Below are 21937 nucleotides of genomic sequence, written 5' to 3' on the forward strand. Positions count from 1 at the left end.
GATAACTCGGGAAGCTCTGGCTTACAAGGTTCGGAAGCTTCCGTGATCCATCGTCGCGTCAAGTTTCCTGGGATTGGATATATGATGTTGTAGTTGTGCCACCACGTAAGGCTACCTTTTCTATTTACAACGATAATTGTGTTGTTTTCGATACGTGGTACAATACCCTGGAGTTGGTCATTGGAGTTCCTGAGAGTCTGAGAATAATCCAAGAAGCTCTTAAGTCTTCACGTCTGATCCGCCCGACTGTAAGCGAGAGCTCTATCGTACCTATCCAACCACCCAGGTAAATACACCACCATTCAGCCCATTCGAGAGCTACGGCGACGGCAAGAGGACTCGACAACTTCCATATACTTGTCAAGCTCTGCGGTTCAATGTCCATCTGAAAAGTTGACATCTTAGCAGTCCGCGTACTGCGCCGCATCGATTTCGCGCGAATCCTGGAAACATGACCGATTCTCGATGAGCGCTTCTTCTGCGGATAGTGACAGTGGAGGTGAGGAGGCTACGATCAATGGAGACACTCAGGATATAGCGCGGAATGGTTCGGGCACAGTTGATGATGGTGACAACCAGCTGGGGGTTGAAGGGAGTCGCATATCCGAGCTATTACAGGAGGAACAAGAAAGACCATCAACACCAGAGAAAGTGACCAATGGAACGAATAGATATAAGATTACCAGAGACCTGGAAAGTACGTCAGAAGATGGCTCTCTGGATGCGATACCTAGGGGTGTACAAAGCCCCATGGAATCTGTCATGTCAATACCAGACGACTCGCCGTCTGTCCAGGTACGTAATACACCAAAGGCCATGGAATGATGCTGATTCAAAATATAGGGCTCTGTACTATCGTCTCCTGGTGGCAGCAGCATCCTTCCGTCTATGGCATCTCGTCCTGGCCTCGAAAGTCCAACCCCGTCCTTCCGACCCTTTGATAGAAGATTCCAATCCCGTCTCTCTAGCTCTACCCTTTCTATCCCTCGACCAGCCTCTCCAACACCAGCATATCTCAAGAGTCATGGGCGTCAAGTTTCTGTAAGCAGCCAGATTGCCCTTGACGCGGGCGACGTAGACACTCCATCTCCACCATGGGAGGTGATTCGATGGACGAAACTCAAGAAGATGAATGGCCAGGCTTTTTCCGAAGTTGGGAAACGTAGTTTCGGCATACCAACCTGTATATCAGTATCTGCCTCGATTGTTTTGGGCACTTCGAAAGGAATAATATTAATTTTTGACTATCACCAAAATCTGAAGTCTATAATAGGACCTGGCACTAAAGGTAGGATTCCAAAAAATCGCAAATACAAGGTGGAGTGCTGACAGATTTAGCTGTCGAGTCTGGAGCTATCACGTCTGTTGCTATTTCTGCAGATCATTTGATCGTTGCTGGAGGTCATGCGAATGGCAGTATTTTCACGTGGGAGATTGCTAAAGCAGCTCGTCCGTTTCTACATATACCTAGCCTTCAAGCTCCTCAGATGGTAAACCGCACTTTGGATGGGCACATCCCAGGTGTTACGATAAGGCATCTGGGGTTTTTAGGAACGCGGCATACTGCAGTTGTCTCCGCTGACGACCGTGGAATGGCATTTTCTCATCTGGCGACAAGAGGTATGGGGTCAGTAGGACGTTCTGTGAGGACGACAAGAATCCTAGGACGGTACCCTAGTGATGTCTCAACTTCTGGCAAAGCTCGAAAACCAAGTACTGTGCTCGCGTTTGCGCCCCTTCCACTTGGAAATGTAGAGAGAGGAACCGATAATCTTGGATTAACCGCTATGTTGACTCCGTACCTGCTGGTTATTGTATCGACTACGCCTATTGCCCAAACCCAACACAAAGCCTCGCGGCCAAAAGAAGTTGCTGCTCATAGTGCTATGAGTGGATGTCTAGCATGGTTTCCAGCGGTCAAGTTGAAAGTCAAAGACCCGAAAACTGGAAGTGATATATCAAAGGTAAAGTTGGTATATTGCTGGTCGAATGTCTTGACTGTTCTTGATGTAGATGAAATAGAGTCTCCCGATAAGGATAAACCGCCAAGTCTGACTTTCAAACCTCGCAGCCGATGGAAAGCCGAGGAAGCCATTGTTGCAGTCCAGTGGTTAAGCAGATCCGTTCTTACAGTTCTCACAATCACTCAGCGGCTCATCGTTCTAGAAGATTATAGTATGCGAATGACTGAGGCCTTTGACCTAGTCCACAAGCACATCTATCATCAAGATATCTTCTCAAAACAACTTCACAATCTGGTGGAACAGTTGGACGAAGAAGACGACTCCATGCACGGAGTTGTGGCAGATGCGTTTTATATGAGTTTCCGGGCTTACAAAGGACGTATGTTCTTGCTCGGATTCAATGACGTTTCCGTGGGCTCATTATCAAATTGGGCGGACCGCTTGATATCGCTAATGGAAGACGGGGATTATATCGGTGCCATCCAGCTTGCGACATCTTACTACACAGGCGATGCTGACAAGCTCACTATTGGCTTACCAGAAGATACGACATTACGCCATACAATGGTTAGAGACAAGCTGGTTGAGATCATGACAGCTTCACTAAAGTTTGCATTTGGTCAGCAGAAACAGCGGGCCACAGCCGGAAGCCCGAACAAACTCAAAGAGCTGGCAGAAGCTTGCTTTGATGCATGTCTCAGCATAGATGATCTTGACTTTCTTTTTGAAGAGGCATACGAGTGGTACGAGGATGGCGAAGAAGAGGGCGTGTTTCTCGAAACCCTGGAACCTCATATTTTAGAGCGAAAAATCATCATTGTTCCACCTGGAGTTGTGAAAGCCATGATTACTCACTATGTGAGTAAAGGGATGGAAAGCCGGCTTGAAGAGATGATCTGCCATATGGAAACGATGACACTTGATATCGACCAAGTTACGACTCTTTGCAAACAACACAATTTATACGATGCCCTAATATACGTCTTCAATCAGGCCTTGAGGGACTACATTACGCCTCTCATCGATCTTCTAGCACTTCTTGTGCCATTAATACAGAATGGTGACTATTTCAGTAATGGCGACCTAATGGAGGATCCCATATTTGGGGTCAACGCTCTGAAGATGTTTCCATATATGTCTTATACTTTTACTGGACGAGTGTACCCAACCGGCGACGCTCTTGATGATCAGGATGCCATGAATGCAAAAGCAGAACTGTATTGGTTCATATTTTCGGGCCAAACAATCACCTGGCCGAAAGCGACAGGAAAGCCATTTTTAACACAGCCAAGCGAGGACTACGAGCCATCATTTCCATACCTAAGGATGATTCTGAAGTTCGACGCGCCAAGTTTCCTGAGCACCCTCAACGAAGCCTTCGAAGATTCATTCCTTAATGATACCCCTGAGAGAGTGGTCAATGGTGGAGCAAACCGAGATATGCCAGAGGAGTATATTTTTGGGCTATCGGTCAATCGCCAGTACATTGTCACAATCCTCTTGGAAGTCATGAATGCAAACGACTTTGCGTCTGAAGACACCATTTACCTCGATATGTTTATAGCTCGGAATCTTCCGAAATTCCCACAATACCTCCTGCTTTCGGGATCCGCTTTACACAAGGTTTTGACTGGTTTATGTAATTATCCAGGTGACGACCTGGCCGATGATGCTCAACTGAGTGCGGAATACTTGCTTTCAGTGTATCACCCACCAGATATGGCTACTCTTCTGCCGTCATTTGAAAAAGCTGGGTTCTACAGAGTGCTCAAAAGCACTTACAAAGCGGACAAACAATTCGGTAAACTGGTTCAAGCATATTTTGACGACCCTGAAAATCAAGAGGAGGTCTTCGACTGTATTGCTGATTGTTTACGACCACGCTCTGGCTTGACTAAGCGACAAATCCGAGATGTTCACGAGGTCATGGAAGCTCATGCTAGTGACCTTGTCCACCTCGATGCTGTTAGGACTGCTCAGATTATTGAATTGTATGCAGCATCATTGCATGAAAAGTTTCTTGACTCTTTGCCTGAAGATCCTGAGCTTGAATACACCTATCTGCACACTATTTTCCAACCAGGGACTGGGGAATCAGGAGTTGTAAAACCATCACCACATACCCAGTTTACAGAGCGATATGTACAGCTGATGTGTAAATTTGATCCTACGCATGTCGCTGACTATGTCGGAATCGTCCAAGCGAGCGACCTGCGACTCGAGAAAATCCTACCTTATATGGAGGATAGTGGTGTGGTCGACGCTGCAGTAGTACTGATGGCCAGGGATGGTCAGCTACAAAGCGCCATGAGTCGTCTGATCCAGCACCTCAGGAAGCTTGAATCGACCTTGCAAGGACTGTTGAGTGGCTCAGATGAAGACATGCAGTCAATACCAGTAGGAGAAGCCGCTCAAGATCTTCTGGACGCTCTGCAAAAATACACAGGCGTTGGAATATGGCTTTGTCGAGGGCAAGAGAAGCTTAAGCTTCTTCAACCTCCTACGCCGACCAGAAGGAAGGCAAGCCCTCATGATGAACTCCTTCCAGATGAAACTTTGTGGTTAGACCTTATCGATGTCGCCGTTCAGATTACTCGCAAAATCTCAGCAAGTTTATCGGACGTCAAAACATCCGGTTCTGCTGAGATAGATAGTGAAAAGTTGATATTCCAGTCACGAACTCTGGTTCAGCAATGCTTCACAGCTTTACTTTCTTCAACATCATCGCCAACGCCCTCTGGAGCCAACTTGTCGTTTCTACGAATATTACGAGCATTCTTAACTCGAGCCTCCATATCATCACCCAATCTCAGTGACCTTCGAGCAGTCCTAGCCTCAATATTTTCAGCCTACGCTTACGAAGAAAGTATTCTCAGCCTCTCAAACCGTCTTCTTGAAAAGGACCTCTTCGTCAACGTCAAATCCGCCACAGAACTCCGCCAACGGGGTTGGCGGCCTAGAGGATCCACCTGCGAAGGATGCGGTCGCCGAGTCTGGGGTCCTGGCGTCTCAGGCGACGTGTTCTCCAAATGGGAAGATAAACAAGCAGCAGACCTCAAGCGTCGGAAAGAACGAACGGCAGAATTGGCGGGTAGTCAGGCGGAGCGCGGAAAGGGGAAAGCACATACTAGGACTACTAGTAAGAGTAGCATCGTTGACGGAATGCGCATGAAGGGGAAGGTTCCTGCGATTGACGGACAGAGTGAGGGTGAGGATTTGGGACCGCTGGTTGTGTTGGCTTGTAGACATATTTATCATCAGGCATGTCTTGAGGCGGTGCAGGTTGATGAGGGGGAGTTGGTGGTTGATGGGAGGGAATTTAGGTGTCCCATTGATGGGTGAGAGGGGGTTTATACCAATTATTATGATGTTTATTCTTCTATGATGATAGTCTTTGATGCTTCCTGAAATGTGTTATAATTAGTCCGAGGTGAAGGGTACAGAACTTCACAACAACATAAATCAGCCCTCAATCACACAGACTCATTGTGCACCACCTGTTGTCCTCTTCTGAAGCAGCAAAGTAAGCGAACATCTTCAAATCACATGATCCACCCCCCTTCCCCACTCTCTTCCCTCTCACCACCACCTTACACCAACCTCACATATAACCCCACCAACGAAACAAACCCAAGAATCCTCACGTCTTATCCAACTCGTCGTATGTTTGAATACTCCAGAATCCGTGTGGCCCTATAGCATTGAAACCACAAATAGATACGTCTCTGAAACCCCGGCGGTTTTACCTTGAGTATTCCCCGAGATGCGTACAGTTTTCTTCCAGCACCACCACTTCTGCTTTTTTTTCTTTTAATTTTTTGGTTTTTGTGTTGGGAAGATAGGGTAAGGTAGTGCTGGTCGCTTATTGGGTTCTTGTATTTACTTCTTTTTCGTGTATTTTTGGTTATTGATTTTTTTGGGTATTATGGATTCGTTAACCCCACCGGCCACTACTCCAGAGGAGCTATCGAATGGTTCGGTATCGGTGCAAGAGGATAATGGGAATCCTAAGAATCATAGGAGGAACCATCGAGCAGGTACGAAAGAGAGAGCGAGGAGAGAGAGAAAGGTTGCTGGCGAGGGGAGTACATGTGGTTCACCGAATGGGACTGAGATGTCTTTTTCGATGGGGCCGAGGAAGAAAGGGAGGGCGGGGGTTAAGGTCCGGGAGAGGAGGGAAAGGAGGAGTGCTGGAAGTACTTTTGGGGAGGAAGATGTGGGAGGAGATTCGGTCTTGGACGAGTCTATCTTGGAAGACTCGATTTTGGAAGACTCCATCTTAGAAGAAACCGATCACAGTATCCTAAGCACTGGACAAGACAAAAACGACCTCGCAAAAAACCATAACGAACAACAAGAAGAGCCAGAAGACCCACCATCCCTAACCTACGACTCCGACTCCTCACCCTCCGACCACGAAACCGAAATAGATGAGCCACACACCCTCACCCCAACTCTGTCATCCCTCAACCTCATCAACGACGAGATATCAGTCCGAACACGCGCAGATACCGGTTCCTTCGAGGCAACGGTAGAAGCAGAGATCCAGACCTTTACTCCAGAGGTCATAAAACCGGAACTTGTTCAACCCGCACAACCACAACTCACACAAACTCTCCCTACCACACCAAAAAGTCAACTAGTAGACGAGCCGAAATCAGCAGACAAACCACGCGTAAAGCACGAAGTAAAATTACTAGGGCTGAAGCGTCCAGAGGTGCTAAAGGGAGGAGAGATCAAACCGTTGGTTCCGCGAGTGAAACATGAGGTGAAATTACTGTCGTTGATGGGGACGAAAAAATTGAAGCAGGGGGAAATTATCTAGTCTGTATGTAGATATGGTTGAAGAGATATATATATATACTTCAGATCGAAAAAAAACGTATACATGACGGTTGTGAAGCCAGTTCGAGCGACTGGAAGTGTTATATTTGTGTATCTAATTCCGATAAACTTACCATTCCTTAAACAGCTGTCCTAGTCGAGAATATAGCCAGCATAAAAAGAGAGTCAGATACTACACATGGTTACTAGTAATTTCTTGTAATATTCGGACTTTAGCGCTGTATCATGCTATGCCATGCTTGGGTTGTAGCTGGGCCATAAATCCGACAGCTTTTATATAAACAGTATATGAAATGTAACACCCCCCGAACCCTGATCAAGGAGATAAATTAAGTCAAAATAATTGTGTGATACCGTAAATCATACACTCCGCTTTCCAACTCCTCAAATACAACTCCTCAAATACGAAAACCGTCAGATGTAAGATTGTTTTCACCTATGCAAAGCGTGGTGCTTTGCCTCCCTTCTTCTTCTCGGCTTCGATTTGTTGAGAGCGTAGTGGAAGTTGACGATCCAGGGTGTTGAATGCCAGAGTTCGTGGGGTGAATGGTACAGCATTCGTCCTGACGTTCATTTCGAATTTAGAATCGGAGTTGTTGTCAGAATTGTTGCCTCCTTTCATTTGCATGTCGTCGATATCAATTCCATCGGCTGCTCGTTGGGCAGAAGTGGGGATCAAGCACCAGATTGACAAGATCATGTTGGCGAGGAATAGAGCCCTGAAAACGTTAGATTTAGGATAGGAACAGAGCAGGAATACCAAACATACGTCATGATCACGGTAACTGCGAATGCACCTTTGGCCTGCAGACAATAGCCACGAGCTCCAACCTTGCTCGCAAAGTCACAGCTCTGGGTGATATACCAGGCACTGCTAGATGGGTGCTTTGGATCGGTATTGTCTGGCCCAGCCTGGCCGTACAAGCTCGCAGCATACAATCCCGTAAGAACCGCATTGATAATGACGGACAAGAACGGGAACCATATGTGCAGAGAGAACATAACAACCTTGACGATCATGATGAACATAGAGAGGACGGAAATGGCGACATTGTAATCGGTCAGACTATCCGTCGTTAACATCTATCAACTCCATCTGCGCGGTCTCAACTTACGCTTGCGACCAAACAAATGGCGTTGTCGGTATTGGTCTATGGTTTGCGTATGCGTATAGTATCTGCTTTGGACTCGAGTTGAAGCCGTGATCTGATCCCGCTTGCCACAGTTTCGTGCGATATAAATTCGGTGAAGCGATTCCAAACAAGGCCAACGCTGCTACCGTTCCTGCCAACTCCAGGATAACCAGACCGATGAACACTCGTGGATTCTTCCATTTCTTCGATAAATGTGGCATCCGAATTCCGAACATGATTGCTGACTGCCGAGAGGTCTCGATCAACGAGGTTGCACGGGAAATCGAGCTGCGGATGAGAGAGTCGCTGGCGGTTCGGACGAGAGCTGGCGCACACAATTACAGTCGGTCGTTGATGTCGAGGAATCGACGTCGTCGTCGTCGCAAGAAAGCTTTACATGGACAGACAGCTTCGAGAGGTGAGAGAGGCTTTGCGAAGGGGCGGCCCCCATTATGAAGAGGCACATCCTTTCAGCGGGTGATGGTGTGCAGTCGTTGGTCGAGAACAACCGCCCAATGACCATTGGGGGATGATGTGAAGAGAAAGCGCTTACATGCAGCGTCGAGGTGGGCGAAGGGGAACCTGGGGGGTAGAGTGGCCAATCGCAGGCGAGATCAGCACAAAGGCATAAAGATAGCTCGAGGCCGAGAGTCATGGAAGCCTGAGGCACTCAGAGCTTTGTGCGGCAAACATCTTCCACACCCTTTTCTCTGCCGGTTCGCTTCTCCACATCCCTCGTACATGTGTATTTCAGTCCCAACATGCACATTATTGTTACCGCCGGAATATGGTTGTGGTGACTGCCCCGATCATATCTCGGCGGCTACCGTGGTACATACCGGCTCATTTTGGTCATTTAGTCCCGAGAGTTCCGCATTCTGCTATCACTTAGCGAGTGTCATATGTCGAATAAACTCTTTGGTCTATATGTTCAACGTCGTTTGGTGCAAAGCTTCATCTAATTACTGTCCTGGATGCTTCCCCTTCATTACGACCACTTCTTGTGCCAGCTCTTTCACGTCGTTAGTTGTCTCTTTTATCACAACTTGAAGTCAAGTTGCCGGCACTTCTGAACGTGTACTAGTTTTCTTTGCTTAGCTTCTGCTTTCTCTTCTTCGACTTGTAGTTCTAGCTACTCTATCTTTTTTTACTTGTTAAGCCACGGCTAGAGTCATCATAATAATCATCTGCAACAAGTACGAGGAAAGACTGGGTATTGAAGAACCGCTATTTGGAAAAATCTATGTTATTGTGTCCAATAACTCTTGTTTGGAGACCACTCCTCTAAACCTTCACTTCGATCCAGATACATCAAAGCCGAATCATCGAACATATCTAATCAATTTGCTTAAAAGACTGGCCTTGAAGCAAATACGAGTCATTGCCATCTGAAACCAAAGCATTACTCTTGTCCTTTCGGATGGTTCTAAGAAGGAACCCCGGGTGCAGAGCAGCCATTGCTACAGTAACTCCAAACATAAGCGCTGCATCAAATACATAGAGAAATATCTCCCTCTTGTGTATCGTACCATCTGGCCCTTCTGTAAACTCCACCAGACGGAAAGCACTCCTCACGAAGACCATCAAGCTTACGGCGTACAGGTTGTACATGTTCCGCCTCCATTTGATTTGTGGGCGCCTCGAAATGACAGTAGGGTCTCTGTTCAAGCGAACGTGAACTACCATCGTCATAGTCACAAAGCCAACGAACGCAGCCAGCTGAAAAGCCAATCCTCCTATGACAATGTTGTTTCCCAACTTGGCCCCTGCGGCATCTCCACTCGATTGCATTGCAGAGCCTGCCATCTGGCAAACGAAACTGCCAATGTCGATGATGACATATATTTTCGTTGTCCAACTTGGTCGTATTACAGCTTTATCTTCTGCCTCCAGACCTCGAATGAAACGGCCTAATGTCATGTATATCGTTGCGGAGAGGAGTGGTGCTGATGCAAGAATCAACATCAGTTGAATGAGGTAAGGACTGCCATTTCGGATATTTTCGTGAGACCACGCCCGGCCATAATAACCACCAGCTTCACCTGTTGGATTTGTTAGAGCAAGACCAAAACTTTACCAGGTGTCTTCACTTACCAGCACACCCTAGAATGAAAGGTACAAAGTACCATGATCGTAATGGGATCATCATCACAAAATGTGTCACTCCAGCAATTGCAAACAGCACAAGGAACGCCCATCCTGGTGCAGCTGCTGGCGTGTATGGGTAAAGGTCGAAGGGAGCTTCACCTCGGGGTTGCAAAATCTGGCTGCCCATTACTGTGGAAAGTGATGAAGTAGGCTGTCAATGTATACGAAGCTTTTTGACTATGAGGAAATGTAGTATAAATGAATGAAGGCACCAAGAGTGAAATGACAGAACTATAGCAAAAGAAGTATTGGCTAGTGGGCATCACAATGCTTAGATATATACATCTTATCGACGCTTCGTATTGCTTTCGTATCAGGCAATTTGAGCTGGGACCAGAAATCTATTTTCAACCTCCGTGCTAACAGTCTCACAGTGACGAGGACTTCCTAAAACTACCACCTCTTTTATCGACAGTGGTAGCCCAACAAAAATGATATGCTCTAAATTGCGAGGGGCTTGATTGCGAGTGGCTGGACTGGATTCCAGACCCATTTGACATTAGCGAGTACGCTGGATTTCCCAATCGGGACGAACTGTACGAGCATTAGCTATGCGATAGTGTCACGTGTGACGCTTGCTGAAAATTCCATTGGTTTTGGCGTGTGTAAAGCTGTGACGGATGTTTTATGCGCCTACTTTCCCAGATGCTCGTGCAGGTTACATTAAGTTCGCGCACCTCGAAACATTGAAACCAAGGAGAAAAAACGTCCGAATTATAGAAAACTGTTGACAGGAGGGCTCGCTTAGCACTGGTGCACCTAACGATTTCAATGGAAGCTATGAATAGGTAAGTTATCTACCTCAAGCCGACTTACCTAGTTAATTAAAGCCAATGTGATAAGAAGAATTGTTTTAACAACGCTCATTTACAAGAACATCAAGACTTCAACCACTCACAACCAACAATAACCAGTCCTTACTCCCATGGGTGGACATTCGTCTTCTCACCCTTCCCATCTCGGTAATCATCCAGAACCTTGTTCACGACATCTGCGTCCAAGCCTTTCACAACCTTATATTTGCTTGAACTGATCTTTCCATCTTTAAGCCATGCAGGGACTTCCTTCCAGAAGCCCATTGCCAGTTCTGGGTGGCCTGTTGAAACCCCCAATACCAGCCTACGCTCATAACCGGCGCTCTTCGTACCAATGTGGTCAGGATCAAAATCTCCATCAGGTCGACGAAGCGTGATGAGTGTGCCTTTCTTCGAGTTGGAAAGCGCAGCGACGCCAACCTCTTGTTTCTGACCAGGATTCACCGTATCAACAGCATAGATCAGGTCGTCCCCGGTGATAGCGCGGATTTGACCTAGTACATCGCCGGCGTGCCGGTCAATCACGTGGGAAGCCCCCCTCGTTTTTATCTCGGCCTCATTACGAATCCCGGCAACTACGATGATCTGTTTGATTCCTGCAAGCCTGGCCAGTTCAATCGTAGCCATTCCAGTATTTGAGCCACCTCCGATAACCAGAAGAGTGGTGGCAGCGAAGTCAAAAGAAGCTGCTTCAGCCGAGAACGGTGGAGGAAGACCGAGACCAGAGCTGGAGAAAAGTGCAATGAAACCCGCCAACACAATTACTGGTATGGTTGATGCTTCATCGTCGGATAGACCTGTATCCGCTACTTTGGCAACGAATCGCGCGTCCGCGAGAGCATATTGCTGAAGAGGGTTGAAGTCATTGGCATCACCATCTTTGACGAACGTATGGCCGAAGACATGATCACCAATGTTGAATATTTCAGAATGCTCCCCTTCGCCCACGCCCACGACTTCGCCAACTATGTCGCTACCAGGAACAAAAGGGAAGCTCGTGACGAAAAGACCAGCATCGCGAGTTCTCTGATCGTGAGGGTTGACTAGAGGGTAAGGATTAAGACCTCTGCGGTTTTGTAGGAACAGATATAAACTTACGACCAGCGACGAGAACCTTAAGTAGCAAATGATTTTGGCCGGGTTGTGGGATTGGACGATCTCCCGGAACCAATGGCGTGCCAATTTCGCGAAGTACAAGAGCTTTTTGAGACATTGCTTTCTGTGGTTTTAAAAGGACGTAGAAGGAAACAATGAGTGCGACAATAAAATAGATGTTCATAACATTAAAACTGGTCATAAACCTCAGATGGGAGTCCTCGGTGTTTAAATAGCGGCCCATAAAACAATAGTCTTCCAGCTATGCCAGAGAACTAAATGTTGAACTATGTAGTTTGTAAGCAAGATTGCGTCTTCAGTATTTATCAAGCACTAGCGTTAATTAACCTGTCTTTAAGTGCTTCGAAAACTCAAAATCCAATTGTCACGAGATTATTAATCGTTCGTATCATTCCGAGGTGGGTGGAAATTTGTAACGTATCCTTATATCATGGCCATGCCAATTTTTAGATCATACTTTCATTCTGCTAGCTCCTCTTTGGTTTGTCAACTCGTCTGTTAACGCCGAAATGCTAAGTATCTACTTATATAAGCAATACATACAATGCTGGAGTATACTCTGCAAGAAACAATCTTTATGTTCAGTGTTTGCAAGAAAATATCTGGCAGTAAGTAGGGATGGATGGTGATCTCTGTGTGTTGTTTTCACCTTACTCTAATGTTCAGACATAACTATCTTTTTAGGAAAACTTTACGACGCTGTTACTCTCTCGACGTTTTGAATCACTTCCACAAGTCCACTTGCTGGGTGTAACTATGAACGTTCTCATGACTGATGTTTGTTTTCAATCATCCTGAAACCCAAGTTCAGGCCTCTCGGTCGCGACTTCCCTTTGTCAAGGTTCGCGTCCATGCATCAGGGACACTTCAACATTTCTTTCCAAAGTCACAATTTCATTTTCGAGTTCGTCACTGTGCATTCTTTCGGGGCGAGAAATCTGCAGTATTATCATTACCAGCATTCTTACTTTACAATTGTCACAATGTCCATAGCCGAACAATGGTTCCGAGAAGTCCTCGATGCAATGTTTTGGACGCAGTCACACCTCGCAAAACTTCCAGAAGAGCTCATTCGCTACATCCTTCTGAACCTCGACTCCATCAGCTCACTGCAGCGACTTTGCACCGTCTACCCTACACTGACCTCATCATGCGTTTCCACCTTCGACAAAACCATCAGTGGCATATTGCGAAAAACGATGGATGAAGAGCTCCAATGTTATCTGTACGCCATTATCGCAGCTCGAGAAAGAGGAAGAATGAATGGAACTCAAATGCGATTGTTCTTGCAGGATCATGTCGAAAATGCCGACTTGAGCAAACCTCCAGCCGACGTTTCGCGGTCCTCAGAAACCATCGAGTATATGGCCTGGATTCTTGAATCGGTAGACAATTTTGTGGAGTACTGCCCCATGATATGGTCAAAGGCGTGTGGAACAACAGACGCCATCCAGCTTTTCGATGACAATGCATGTCCCCCAGACATCCTACCACTGTCGATGTGGAAAGACAAATACCGCCTCCGACGAGCACTCTTAAGATTTCAACTGTTCTCCGAGCTCTTCCACACTCCTGGTAACACTTCAGATTTCCCGAATATGACGCTAATACCCCACTGGGAGGATAACTTGGATGCCCAAGAACATTTCTGGAAGCGATACGAATGGTGGGAAGTAGAAGAGTGCAAATGCATCTACACCTTGCTATCAACTGCCGTTGTATACTCGAAGCATCTATCTTGGGAATGTAAACTTCCTAAAAGAGTTCCCAAAACCTTCCAAATGAGAGGTCTCCCTCAGCTCTCACTTTTCCTTTGTCCAGACCGAGGATGGGAGCTCACGTCTTTTGGTTCGAACTACATCGTCGTGTTCTCTTTGCTCAGCTCTCGTGGTTTCAGTCAAATTGATCGCGGCGACCACGGCTTCTTCTCCACTGCAAATATATGGCAGTCAATGACCGAGCCTATCGCCACAGCACATCGTCGGACGACCGCAGCAACCCGGCGTTGGGCACCGAGTCCATTTCCTGGGGTTACTTTGAAACAACTATGTATGTCGAGTTGGCTCACAAACGCTGTGCCGATTGAGTGTCGAAAACTCGTCACTCTTGCGGCGAGAAGAAAATGCTTGAGGTTAGTTGGGTGGGTGTTTTGGGACAAGGGAGATCTTGCGAAATGGTCGTATTGGGGGTGTGAGCTTGAGGATTTTCGTGATCAGAGTCAGGATGATGGTTGGTTCTGTTCGAAACACAATAGACCGACTGCACCACTTGCAATGGTCGAGCCGGAAAACGGTCAGTGAGAGGGGGAAACGTGTATGGTATATTTGAGAAAACTACAGCAATTATGGATAGTATTAGCGACAGTTCATTCATTGATATCCCCCGCTGTTACGTGAAATAAATTGTGACGATTAAAACAAATCGCCTTTACTTATCAATGATAGGAGTTGTTCTAGGGAAGAAAAGGGCATCTCGGAAGTGCTTGATCCTTCTATCTCCGTGCAAGAACTTTAAGAAGACCCAATCAAAATAAATTATGGATAGCTAAGGTCTAACTTAATATTCTAGAAAAATACAAGTCCATGAGGTGAAGTTGTGGCACAAAATTTTGTGTAGCCATGACGTCTTAGATTCTTCGCAAGGAAAGCACGTTTGAGCGAAGGATCAATCTAGACTAAGCGATTCTACATTACATCAAGTCAATAGTCGAGAAGCAACATCAAAACATACGAGAGCATTATCTTTAATAAACACAAGGTTTGAGGACTTAACTTGCATAGTCGTCTGTGGACTTTTTCACGAGCCGTCAACAAAACCAGCAAAACACAGAAAATCCAGCGTAAGAAACGGGAAGGTTCGAAGTGTATTCGAAGATGTATTTCCCGACTCGTACTCATCCGCTTACGTCTGCAATATTTGAGGCTCGTGTCGTCTAAATTGTCTTAAAACGGTGTGACAGCTGTCAGGTATTGAGACATGGTAAGACAGCGGAGGCGTACATTGGATCATGAAGGATCTAGCGGGAATACAGTGTACCACCGAAACGGTTGGGAATTGAAGTTCTAGAAGGTTGTGGTGTTAAAAGTTGGGTCTGGAACTTGGTTCGGTTGGAGAAGAGGTGGTGATGTGCGCCTTTTGAGAGTGAGTTGGAGGGTTTGGATGGAGTGATGTGTGGAATTTGATCGGAGGATTGATACTTGTAGGGAGGTTTACATGGAGGGATTTGATAATAATTGGCTTTGGATTAAGATTTATGTACTGCTCCGCTGATGCTTGGATAATCAAATACACAGAACAGAGTACATTCTGTGTAGACCGTATACTTTGAACGCCAATAACGACGATGACTCTCAGCTACGAACACCCACACAAATGACAATTCTCGGCTATTATATGAACCAAGACGCGAGGTCGTTGATAAGGCGTAGGCAATTGGCTGGTAACGTGCCGGGGATAGTATCGACAGTTTTGCTCCCGATGCGGAAGTAGAACCCAAGCTCTCCAACATGATTCCTAGACACCACCCACATCCGAACTCCAAACGCTCAACCCAAAAATTTATACGCCCAACAATCAACAACACCATGAAAATCACCAAATCCAAAGCCTCGAAGTCGACCCAGAGCATTTATTAAATCAAACTCTGATTCGGATCCCTCTCTCCGCTAACCGGCGGCCCCTGTATCTCGCCTCTCTGCCGTCTCGATTGTTCCTCCATCGGTGGAATCATAGCTGGCGTCGTTGATGTCTTCATAAAAGATGATGCTGCGTGCGTTGGTATGTGATGATATCTATTTTGTTCTTGTGGCTGTGCCGTGGCTTCTGATTGTGGACGCCAACACCACCCAAATAGTCGTTCCCAATATGACTCTGCATGGGTACGCTCTGACGCATATGTTGCTTCGGGTTTCGAGGTGAGGCCTCTCATTGTGAATGTGATTTGGATTTGGAGAGTGTTGAAGAAAGAATTCGAAGGATTTCTGGTGGTTCAGCTAGACAAATCTATGACGATGGCTTGTGTCAAATAAGGTTTGTTGATGGATAGATGGTGGTTGAAGTTGTGGAAGGAAGTACTGATATACAATATCAAAGAATAGTAGGGTATAGTAAGATAGAGCGTAACGTAGATGACTTTATGTACAATTATATAAACATACAAAGAATGCAGAAATTTTCATCAAGAGTGCGGGACAACCAGAACGTATATGTACCAAAGCCATGGCTCGTTTTCAGCCATATGGGTTGGCCGAGTTGTCTCAGAGCCTCACACCTCTAAGCAGGTGGGATTTGCATGGCCACGAGCTGATGTGTACCAGATCACCAACAACAAAGCGCTGGCATTCGTTGGAAGGTCTTCCAGAAATTGAAAGATGGCGTGCATGGCTTACCCAGCTGAGCCACGAGATGTCCACCATTCCAACATTGGGACGGTTTGGGGCCGCTTATGGCACAGTCAGGATATGCTTTTTCATCGCTAATTCTCCATGTGCGGTCAGCGCCATGTCACTCCGCTTGTGGTTATGCGTACGACGGGAAGCTGTTGATTGATCATTGGGGAGATTGGATCCCGTGTGTGATTGTGGTGTGGTGGGCGTTTCTTCATCTGGATAGGATATTCAAGAAATACCGTATGATTTGGACCGTCTCTCGACAGTCCAGATCTCCTATCATTGCTGAAAAGTGCCTCTTTTCAGCCAGCGCAGCGGGGTAGTATTTCAGATGTGGTCGTGGTGACTGGGTAGAAATTTTGAGGGCTGAATTGAATGGCGTAAAGGGCGCAGTATGATAGGGCTGGAGTAGGATCGCATTGTGTTTTCAGCCACCCAATGGAGATCACCAAACTGATATTACGGGAGAGGTGATTTGTGCATGGATGAGAGAAAGCTTCGCGAAGTATTTTTAGATTGCAAAAGTGCCAATATTCGGCTCTCGGATCTCGGAGTGTTAGTCGGGAGACTCGGAATGGCTGGCGGAGCTCCGACCACCAAAGGGAATTCAATCAGAGCTCTTCGAAAGAGAGATCTAAATTCCTACGTACGATGGCTGTAACTTACATTGGCCCGGTAGTGAAATAGGAATTTACTGCCGCATCTAACTATATAAATGTTAATAACCAAAACCTAAGTGAAGAAGTTCTACAACCTGGCAGTTAGCGAAGGAGTCAAAGCAACCACTGGCGGATGAAAAAGAAAGTTGTAGATTGGCATAATAATTGGTATCGATTCAATTTCCCAGATCATAACATGGACGCTTGAATTGACAGAAGTAGCTGGTGAACTCCGTAGAGGTTGGTGATACTTCGTACACGTACGCTTTTGTCATTCCACATTTTCAAGGTCCTAAGCTCGAAGCGTTGGCAAATCCGCGAGATCCATTTAGTTGAAGGTGTGCCTTACGCGAAGTTATACCTACGTCGCGTCGCTTCGCCGCATCACGTTTTTTACCAGACACGAGTGTACGAGGTACATGACAAAAAAGCTCAAGCTTCACAAACTCGAGTCAGAAGACCATCTTCTGATTACAAAATCGGGACTTGATTCAAATGCCATGTACTACCGAGATCTGCATCAGGATTCTCCCAGCCGGAGATATACCCTTTAAAGGGCTTCGGCCCGTGGAGGGGCCGCGTCCGTTGCAGACTTGCCATGTCAAAATGCAGCTATCCGGAGAACGGATTGGACCTCGGCTACTCACATAGATACCATTTCTTCATTCCTCAACGCCATCTTCGGACGCACTTCAACCACCTCCAATTATGTTTACAAATACGCAAGCCCTCGACATGCGAACCATAACAAACTTCGGACATCGACCCTAATGCCCTGCGTTTAGTGGGCTGCGGTCTTGGTCATCGAAGAGTCTAGGTGAAATCCACCTATGACGCGGGCGTTTTAAATTTTATATTTAAGACTTTGCCATCACTGCTACTAAGACCTGACATTTCCATTTACGTTTCCCTTAACAAGCAATAACAAACGCAATACCTCACACTTCATATTTCATTTAGATACCCGAAACAACAGCAAAAATGGTTCAAAATAAGTCTCTCGTCTACAAGCAGATCCCACAAGGGTTTCCTGTAGCTGGAAAGGATCTTGCTGTCGAGACCCGCGAATTTGATATTGATCAAGCACCTCCAGCTGGCGGAGTCACCACAAAGAACTTCTATGCCTCATTCGATCCATATCAGCGAGCCAAGATGCGGCCGACGGACAAGAAATCCTACACACCACCATACAACCCAGGGGAGCCATTTTACAACAGTGGTGTTGGAAAGATTATTAAATCGGACAACGACAAATACAAGCCAGGAGATTTGGTCACTGGAATGATCAACACCGAGGAGTATTCCGTCGTTCAAAAGCAGATTGCAGATACCATGATGAGAAAGATTGACAACCCATACAACCTCGATCTCCAGGTTTTCCTTGGAGCGATGGGTATGCCAGGACTCACTGCATATTCCTCTTTCTACGATATCGGCAAGCCAAAGAAGGGCGAGACGATTTTCATCTCTTCCGCTGCCGGAGCTGTCGGCCAAGTTGTCGGTCAATTGGCAAAGCACGAAGGTCTGAAAGTTATTGGATCTGTCGGCTCGGCCGAGAAGCTCGACTTCATCACCAAAGAACTAGGTTTCGATGCGGGGTTCAACTACAAGGACGAGAAGACAGCAGATGCACTTGCCCGTCTCGCTCCCGACGGAATCGACATCTACTACGAGAACGTCGGCGGAGAGCAACTGGAGGCCGCTCTCAACGCATTCAACGAGCACGGCCGAATCGTCGCTTGCGGCATGATTTCCGACTACAACAAGTCCGATACCGAGAAATACGGTATCAAGAACTTGTTCCAGTTTATTGCCAAGCGATTGACAATGCGCGGATTCATCGTGGGTGATAAGGATATGGGACCAAAGTATATGGAGGAGCGTAACAAGAATGTCGCGAAATGGCTTTCGGAGGGCACGTTCAAGGCTAAGACACATGTCACGGAGGGAATGGATAATGCTGCTGAGGGATTCATTGGGATGCTTCAGGGTAAGAATTTTGGAAAGGCAGTGTTGAAGATTGCTGAGCAAGAGGTTTGAAATCCCGTCCTCGTCTATCTATGATGTGCTAATTGGATGTCTAGTAAATCACAAGTTGTGCCGCCGAAATGCGCAGATCAGTTTTATAAGATAAAAAACAAAAAAAACAATTGATACCATTACCATCTACCCGTCTTTTAGTGAGGCATATAAGCCGTACCTTACTCGAGGTATTGATACGGCCAATCGCAACAAAGCCCTCTTCTGTAATCCAGCCTGTGTACTCGAAGTCACCTCGTACCTTATCAAACTTCCATAACCGCGTGTCAAGTTTGCACAATGAAGTACAAAGAACACGATGATGGTGGTCCAACCCGACCTCCTCAATCGTGTACCCTTATCCCCCTACCCTCTCACTCGCCTTCCTCTGACATACTCAAACATACGATACTCGGTCACCACCCCTCCTCCTCCTCCTCTTCCATCAAACATCAAATCCTATGACAAACTTACCCTCCCACTCCCTTTGCAGCACGACACACCATCATCTCACCCCCATACACCCCGCCTCTCCTGGCTAGACCAATTCTTCAACAGCCCGCGTAAGCGAGAATCGACATCTCACATTCAAGGTTACACAAGAAGGAATTCCGCACGGGAAGTTCCCGAGACAACTTACTAGACAGGAAGTTCCAGTAGATGAGGGGCTGGATCATCTGATGTAAGACCTATGTTATTCTATCGTTTTTGGGCGTTTTGTGATGTCTATGATTAGTGGTTGATTCTGGAATATGGGAACAAGACTTCAAGGAACTCTCGTGTTTATTCTGGGTGGCTGAAGCTTTCTGTGGTGGTTTAAATGGTTGGCATCACTGGCATGTTCACAAAACATTGACATAGTTGTGGTTGTTTACGTACAGCGGGCTGAGTTTGCTGCATATCCATGATCACTAATGTCCTTGATTGTTTATCATATAACTTTTATTTCGTGGCGCTTATAGTTCATTAAATCTTTTTCTCATCTAAATATCCTCCCGTAATATGATTGTTATGTTCAACTGATGATGCGTAAAACCTCCCCCGCTTATTTACGCGATGAAATGTATGAAGTTGATACCGCCTCTAAACGATTTAGCCTCGAGATCGTCGTGTCGAGGTCAAGAGATTGTTCAAGATATGGGCAGTGTAACTCTCTTCAACTGAAGCAGAAATCTACAGCTGGCACCGAGGACGGGGCAAGTTGTATGCTGTAATTGATCCGAATGTCAAAACGCAAGTGTTGCTCTGAAGCGATTATAAATCTGCATCGGATAAACAATGTTTATGATGAAATGATCTCGAAGTCCCAGCTGCGATATGGCAAAACCATCGGTTTCAACCATCCAGAGCACGCATCTTGATGCAATTTCGTGTAGATTGTTACAGAAAGGTAATCTGAAGACAATTAGCATAACTAGCGAGAAACTTCAACAACTGTTCCTACCAGGCTCACCAGTCACTCTCGTTTTCATTCCAAGGCATCACCGAATCTGGGATATCGTAGCAGAGGAAGTAATCTCGGAATCTGCCTTCGCCAGATTGTGCACCAGACCCGTCCAATGTAAGGCAATTCTTCAAAACCGGCCCCAAAATCCGCTTGACTGCAGAATTCAACTCCTCATTTGCATGATCTATAGTACACAGTTTTCGAAACCAAGCTGGATAATAAATCACTCTCGTTTGTGTGGATGCCACTAAGACATGAGATCCTTTCAAATGGTGGCGCCAGACTGTTTCGAACTGGGCAGAGGCTTTACCTTCGAGAATAAGCCCAAGAAGGTCTCTTTGAACATTACAGAGATATGCTCTGAACTGCTGGTCAATCACTCTTGCGATTGAGAATATGGTCGGATTCTCAACTTTTAGATATCGGGGGTTATGGAAGGGCCCAAGGAGATGGATAAGACACTCTCGGAAAAGATAGGGGTGTCGAAGCTTAAGTGCCCACTCAATCAACTCTAACGGAGTCTTCTGGATACTGGCATATAAGTTCGGATTTTTGATGAGTGTCTGAAAAAGCGAGTTTTTAACGACTGGAAGGCAGCAAGTGAAATCGGCCAATATGGTTAAGCGACAAAGGTCTGTAGCATCTTCAATTACCGCTTGCTGGGAGAAAACTGCTCGAAGAAGGTTGTGGAAAGCCTTTTCTTCTCGTTCACTGTCTCCAATATAGGCAGTCATATCACTAACACGATCCTAATTGAAGATTAGCAATGTCTCAATGACTGAAGATAGCGTTCATGGGTACCTCAGGTGCGCTTGAAATACACCAACCACCATCAGCTTCGACCTTTGTATACCACTGGTATTTAAATTTGGATGAATATTTCTTGTTGGTAGAGCCGTTAGAAGGATCCAAGAACTTTTGGAAGTACATCGTATTTGCTTTTAGACCCACAGAGCTAACACGAAACTCCTGGTTAAAGACGATGATGCTGGTATCGACCGCTTGTCCGGGGGATATAAACATGATAGGACTTTGTTTGACGATCTTTGTCTTCTTTGCAGAAGGTTCTTGAAGCTGATCATCATGGCTGGTAACGGTCAACGAGGTCGAGGAATCTACTTGTGGAGGTGACGATAGGCTCGAAGAGGTTTCTGAACTGGATCTCTTCATGGGTGCCATGTTCGCAACCACGAAATTGAGGAAAGATGTCAAGGTTGTGGTATGTGGTGTTGAATAACGGTGTTAAAAATTGTGAGGTTGTTGATGTTGAGAAGGTTAGCATGTGGCTTACACGAGTGGAATAAATACTCGCTAGAGGCACTGAGCAATGATGAGAGAACTAGCGTGAAAGTGAGGTCAAATTGACTTATTGAAGTTCAAGATCCGAGGTTGTGATGTACCCG

At 46.2% G+C, this 21937-nt stretch overlaps 9 protein-coding genes across 9 annotated transcripts; 4 read left to right on the forward strand and 5 right to left on the reverse strand.

The window, feature by feature from the left end:
- Positions 1-465: 465 nt before the first annotated feature.
- GLAREA_08391 (uncharacterized protein) lies at positions 466-5306 on the forward strand (the record flags this gene model as incomplete). The annotated part of the gene is made up of 3 exons (XM_008090436.1): positions 466-795; positions 844-1288; positions 1339-5306. The coding sequence occupies 3 exons, from the start codon at positions 466-468 to the stop codon at positions 5304-5306; spliced, it is 4743 nt and encodes a 1580-aa protein (XP_008088627.1).
- Positions 5307-5889: 583 nt separating this feature from the next.
- On the forward strand, positions 5890-6789 carry GLAREA_08392 (uncharacterized protein; the record flags this gene model as incomplete). The annotated part of the gene is made up of 1 exon (XM_008090437.1): positions 5890-6789. The coding sequence occupies one exon, from the start codon at positions 5890-5892 to the stop codon at positions 6787-6789; it is 900 nt and encodes a 299-aa protein (XP_008088628.1).
- Positions 6790-7245: 456 nt separating this feature from the next.
- GLAREA_08393 (uncharacterized protein) lies at positions 7246-8178 on the reverse strand (the record flags this gene model as incomplete). The annotated part of the gene is made up of 3 exons (XM_008090438.1): positions 7246-7528; positions 7579-7875; positions 7925-8178. 3 exons carry the CDS (start codon positions 8176-8178, stop codon positions 7246-7248), a joined length of 834 nt encoding a protein of 277 aa, XP_008088629.1.
- Positions 8179-9277: 1099 nt separating this feature from the next.
- GLAREA_08394 (RTA1 protein, putative) lies at positions 9278-10217 on the reverse strand (the record flags this gene model as incomplete). Its single annotated transcript, XM_008090439.1, has 2 exons — positions 9278-9984; positions 10037-10217. The coding sequence occupies 2 exons, from the start codon at positions 10215-10217 to the stop codon at positions 9278-9280; spliced, it is 888 nt and encodes a 295-aa protein (XP_008088630.1).
- A 790-nt stretch (positions 10218-11007) lies between these two features.
- GLAREA_08395 (GroES-like protein) lies at positions 11008-12118 on the reverse strand (the record flags this gene model as incomplete). Its single annotated transcript, XM_008090440.1, has 2 exons — positions 11008-11948; positions 12004-12118. 2 exons carry the CDS (start codon positions 12116-12118, stop codon positions 11008-11010), a joined length of 1056 nt encoding a protein of 351 aa, XP_008088631.1.
- An 886-nt stretch (positions 12119-13004) lies between these two features.
- On the forward strand, positions 13005-14321 carry GLAREA_08396 (uncharacterized protein; the record flags this gene model as incomplete). The annotated part of the gene is made up of 1 exon (XM_008090441.1): positions 13005-14321. One exon carries the CDS (start codon positions 13005-13007, stop codon positions 14319-14321), a length of 1317 nt encoding a protein of 438 aa, XP_008088632.1.
- A 1331-nt stretch (positions 14322-15652) lies between these two features.
- Positions 15653-15949, reverse strand: GLAREA_08397 (uncharacterized protein; the record flags this gene model as incomplete). Its single annotated transcript, XM_008090442.1, has 1 exon — positions 15653-15949. One exon carries the CDS (start codon positions 15947-15949, stop codon positions 15653-15655), a length of 297 nt encoding a protein of 98 aa, XP_008088633.1.
- Positions 15950-18049: 2100 nt separating this feature from the next.
- GLAREA_08398 (NAD(P)-binding Rossmann-fold containing protein) lies at positions 18050-19108 on the forward strand (the record flags this gene model as incomplete). The annotated part of the gene is made up of 1 exon (XM_008090443.1): positions 18050-19108. The coding sequence occupies one exon, from the start codon at positions 18050-18052 to the stop codon at positions 19106-19108; it is 1059 nt and encodes a 352-aa protein (XP_008088634.1).
- A 1428-nt stretch (positions 19109-20536) lies between these two features.
- Positions 20537-21713, reverse strand: GLAREA_08399 (uncharacterized protein; the record flags this gene model as incomplete). Its single annotated transcript, XM_008090444.1, has 2 exons — positions 20537-21283; positions 21336-21713. 2 exons carry the CDS (start codon positions 21711-21713, stop codon positions 20537-20539), a joined length of 1125 nt encoding a protein of 374 aa, XP_008088635.1.
- Between the last annotated feature and the right edge of the window lie 224 nt (positions 21714-21937).

Source organism: Glarea lozoyensis (assembly GCF_000409485.1).
Source record: "Glarea lozoyensis ATCC 20868 chromosome Unknown GLAREA9, whole genome shotgun sequence".
Lineage (NCBI taxonomy): Eukaryota > Fungi > Ascomycota > Leotiomycetes > Helotiales > Helotiaceae > Glarea > Glarea lozoyensis.